The sequence below is a fragment of the Gopherus evgoodei genome, chromosome 2 (genome assembly GCF_007399415.2).
Source record: "Gopherus evgoodei ecotype Sinaloan lineage chromosome 2, rGopEvg1_v1.p, whole genome shotgun sequence".
NCBI lineage: Eukaryota > Metazoa > Chordata > Testudines > Testudinidae > Gopherus > Gopherus evgoodei.
Window position 1 is genome coordinate 296258235 of NC_044323.1, and position 3688 is coordinate 296261922.

Here is a 3688-nt window from a genome sequence, read left to right on the forward strand (position 1 = left end):
TCCATGAGCGTCCATTTCATTCTTTGACTTTCTGGTACACTTGTCTCAGTTCCTTAAGTTTCAGCACTGCGTTGAGTCCCTGTTGTGGCCTCTGTCCATCGTAGCCTTGGAGATTTTTTCAAATGTTTTGGCATTTTGTCTTTTGGAACGGAGTTCTGATAGAACAGATTCATCTCTCCATACAGAGATCAGCTTCAGTATCTCCTGTACGGTCCATGCTGGAGCTCTTTTTTGATTCTGGGACTGCATGGTCACCTGTGCTGATCAGAGCTCCATGCTGGGCAAACAGGAAATGAAATTCAAAAGTTCACGGGGCTTTTCTTGTCTACCTGGCCAGTGCATCCGAGTTCAGATTGCTGTCCAGAGCAGTCACAATGGTGCACTGTGGGATTGCGCCCAGAGACCAATACCGTCAAATTGCAGCCACACTAACCTGACATGACAATACTGATTTCAGCACTACTCGTCATCAAGGAGGAGTACAGATATCGGTATTAAGAGCCCTTTATATCAATATAAAGGGCTTCTTTGTGTGGACGGGTGCAGGATAAATGTGATTTAATGCTGCTAAATTGGATATAAACTCGTAGTGTTGACCAGGCCAGAGAGAGCAGCAGGTTTCCCCTATTGTTTCCTGCTTTCATTTTCTTGATTAGTTTCTCCTCTGCACCAACTTGCTGTATTTGTTTGTGAGTCTGACTAGCTCAGTTGGCAAAGTATCAGACTTTTAATCTGAGGGTCTAGAGTTCAAGTCCCTGGTCAGATGATGAGCTGCTCATTATATCTTAAAAATCTGTCTTTCTGGAGTTGTCTTTGATGTTTTTTCTCTTCAGGATTTTGCCTTTTCTAAGAACGGCCTTTGTGTGTGGGGGGGGATTGAAGGGGCAACTTCCTGACAGCCTCTCTGTCCTTGCAGGCTGGAAGAATAAAGGCCTCTGGGCATATAGCATGTTCCTCCTCTGCACACACACACACACAGAATATCCCTATGGAATGAGAATCACCTGCTGCCTTCCCCTGTTCTGCTGGATCCCCAAATGAGGATACTCTTCAGCCTAAACCCATGTCCCCTCTTTGCCCAGTGCCCCTCAGTCCCAACCCTCAGTCCCTCCTATTCCCAGTGCCCCTCAATCCCAACCCACAAGCCCCTCCTTTTCCCAATGCCCCTCAATCCCAACCCACAGCTCCCTCCTTCCCCCCAGCAGCAGGTGCTTCAGACCCTCTGAGGAAGATTTTCTTGCAAGGTTTCGGGTATGAGTCTTCATGTGGATTTTACAGTATGTTGGAAATATGTAGGGTTGCTTGCCAAAATGATCACTTTTGGCTGGTGTTGGATTCCCAGTCTCGTTGTTATTGGGACAGGAGAAATAAAGGGTTGTTGTCCTTGTTGTGTGAATCGAGGGCAGTAGAACTGTGCTTGGCAGACCCCGATGGAGGGACTCACCCTCAATGCAATAACACTTGCTAGGCAGGGGACATGGGCTCCAAAGCCAAGTGGGCTGGGGCCTGAGTTCTCATACTAAAATGTATGTGTGAGGCCAACTTTAGGCCAGGGTGGCTGTGGAAGGGTGAGTGAATCCCTAGACAACATAGTGAGTACCGTGCCTTCTTATTTTCCCCCTTTTCCACCCAGGGTGGCAGATGAACTCTACAGAGGCACCTCTGGGCTTGCACTGACTAAGGACAGCAGCTGTGAGTGGGGTGCAGAGAGGGGATGGCTCATGTTAAATGACTTTTGGTTGCTGGACTTATGAACTGTAGGGAGAAGGACACTGCCCAGCTTATTTGTGGGTGGGTCTTTTCCTCGTGGTTTAGGTTTATGTGTTGGGGCTGCTGACATGACTTCTGCTAACCCTGGGCTTGCATTGCAATGTAGATAGACCCTGGCAGTGCAGGTATACTGAGAGAAAATCCCTGTGGCCCGGCTGTCCTGGATGACCTGATTTGGGCTCCTGGGACTCAGGTTGTGAGGCTAAAAACTGCATTGCAGGCATTTGGGCTCAGACTGGAGCCCAGGCTCAGAGACCCTCACCCCTCGTGGGGTCTCGGAGGCCAGGCTCAAGCCCAAGTGTCTACACTGTAATTTTATTACGCTGCAGCACAAGCCCCACAAGCCTGAATCAGCTGACCCAGGGTTTGAGAATAGTGACTTGGGTGTGTTGATGGCAGTGTGGACATAATGCTAGGCTATGCCCACACTGCAATGAAACACACAGAGCTGCCTCATGCCAGCTCAGGCTCCTGGGGCTTGGGCCGTGGGGTGGTAAATTTGCAGTGTAGACGTCTCGGCTCAGGCTCAATACTGGGGTCTGGGACCCCACAAGGTTGGGAGGGAGTTTAGCAAGCCAAAAAGGTAAAACGGCAGTGGAGTATTACCATGGACTCAATGGCATTTCTCCATTGGTCTGTCTGCTTTGGGGCAGGGACAATAACATGTCCTGCTGCTTTCGTTATTTCAAAGGGCGGTTTAAGATTTTCATTCTCAGACGCTGGGCACAAAGCAGGACTCAACCCTTAATGCAAATTAAATGAGCTACCCACAGATTCTGGCAGCCACAATGAGCATTTGGTGTGAGAGCTCAGACCTGCCCCTGTCTCAGAGGGAGGGAGTCATCTGCGAGGGGACGGACCACTGCCCTATCAGCTCTTATCTCCCAAACTTTCAGTAACTCTATTATCAGTGGCTCTGAGCATAATTTAAACTATAAGAAAAACCAGACTGGGCTAGGCCAAAGGCCCATCTAGCTCTGAATCTTGTCTTCTGACAGTAGCCAATACCAGGTGCCCCAAAAGCCACTCCCCTAGGGACCACTGGGAGCTGAACCCAGGAACTCCTGTACAAGGAAAGTGCTTTAACCAGCTAAGCCATGGTGCCTGCATGTAGCTAAAACACACTGTCTGACCACACCTGACTCCCTGCCATCTCCACCAGGACCTGACAAGCTTTGCTTGTGTTTGGATTCTGCGGAGCAGATGAGGTTTTCCTTGTAAGCTGTGTGTGTGTGTGTAAATCTTTGGCCAGGTCTTCACTACAAAGTTATTTCAGCAGAATTATATTGCTCAGGTGTGTGAAAAACACACAACTCTCCCTCGGTCAGCAGCTTGTGGCCGGTGTACACACTGCAATGCCACATCTGGTGAAAAACTGCCCTGTTTTGGTGACAAAATAACACCACTTTGATGAGAGGCCTAGAGCTTTTTGCATCAAACTTAAAGGGACAGAGTGCCATTGTAGATGCTGCCGTTCATTATATAACCTTAACTGGCCTCCACCAGTATCCCACAATGCCCGCCGTGAATTCGCCTGCCCTGCATTCTGCTACAGAGCCATGGGGCCCTCCCCTTTCATAGCTCCAGGAAGTTCTGACAGCTCAGCCTGCTGCTCTGCTCCGGCAGCCAGGAGCAAATCTCTGCCGTGGATGCTGCTCTCTCCCGCACTGCGAACACAGAGCAGGTGGCAGGAGCTTCCTTACAGTGGGGGCGGCGGGGCATTGGCATCTGAACTGTGACACCCCCATGACACCCCTTCAGCATCTCTCTGTGAGGTCACCACCTCCTCACCACCTTGGACCAATAGTCTGAGGTCCTGCAAAAGGCCTTTGTGATGTCACTGTCACACCCCTCCCTTGCTGTGCCAATGTCCTGCCCCTGGCCAGGCACTTTGCAGGTTTGAGCTACTCCCTGTGGA

At 50.1% G+C, this 3688-nt stretch overlaps 1 protein-coding gene and 1 non-coding gene across 2 annotated transcripts in view; one reads left to right on the forward strand and one right to left on the reverse strand.

The window, feature by feature from the left end:
• Positions 1–693: 693 nt before the first annotated feature.
• On the forward strand, positions 694–766 carry TRNAK-UUU. The gene has a single exon. It is a non-coding gene; the product is annotated as a tRNA-Lys (tRNA).
• Positions 767–3345: 2579 nt separating this feature from the next.
• The window catches only part of LOC115645086 (riboflavin transporter 2-like), a 4650-nt gene continuing 4307 nt past the window's right edge, over positions 3346–3688 (reverse strand). Inside the window, 1 exon segment of the mRNA XM_030549487.1 lies at positions 3346–3437. Within this exon segment, the coding sequence (XP_030405347.1) occupies positions 3346–3437 (92 nt within the window).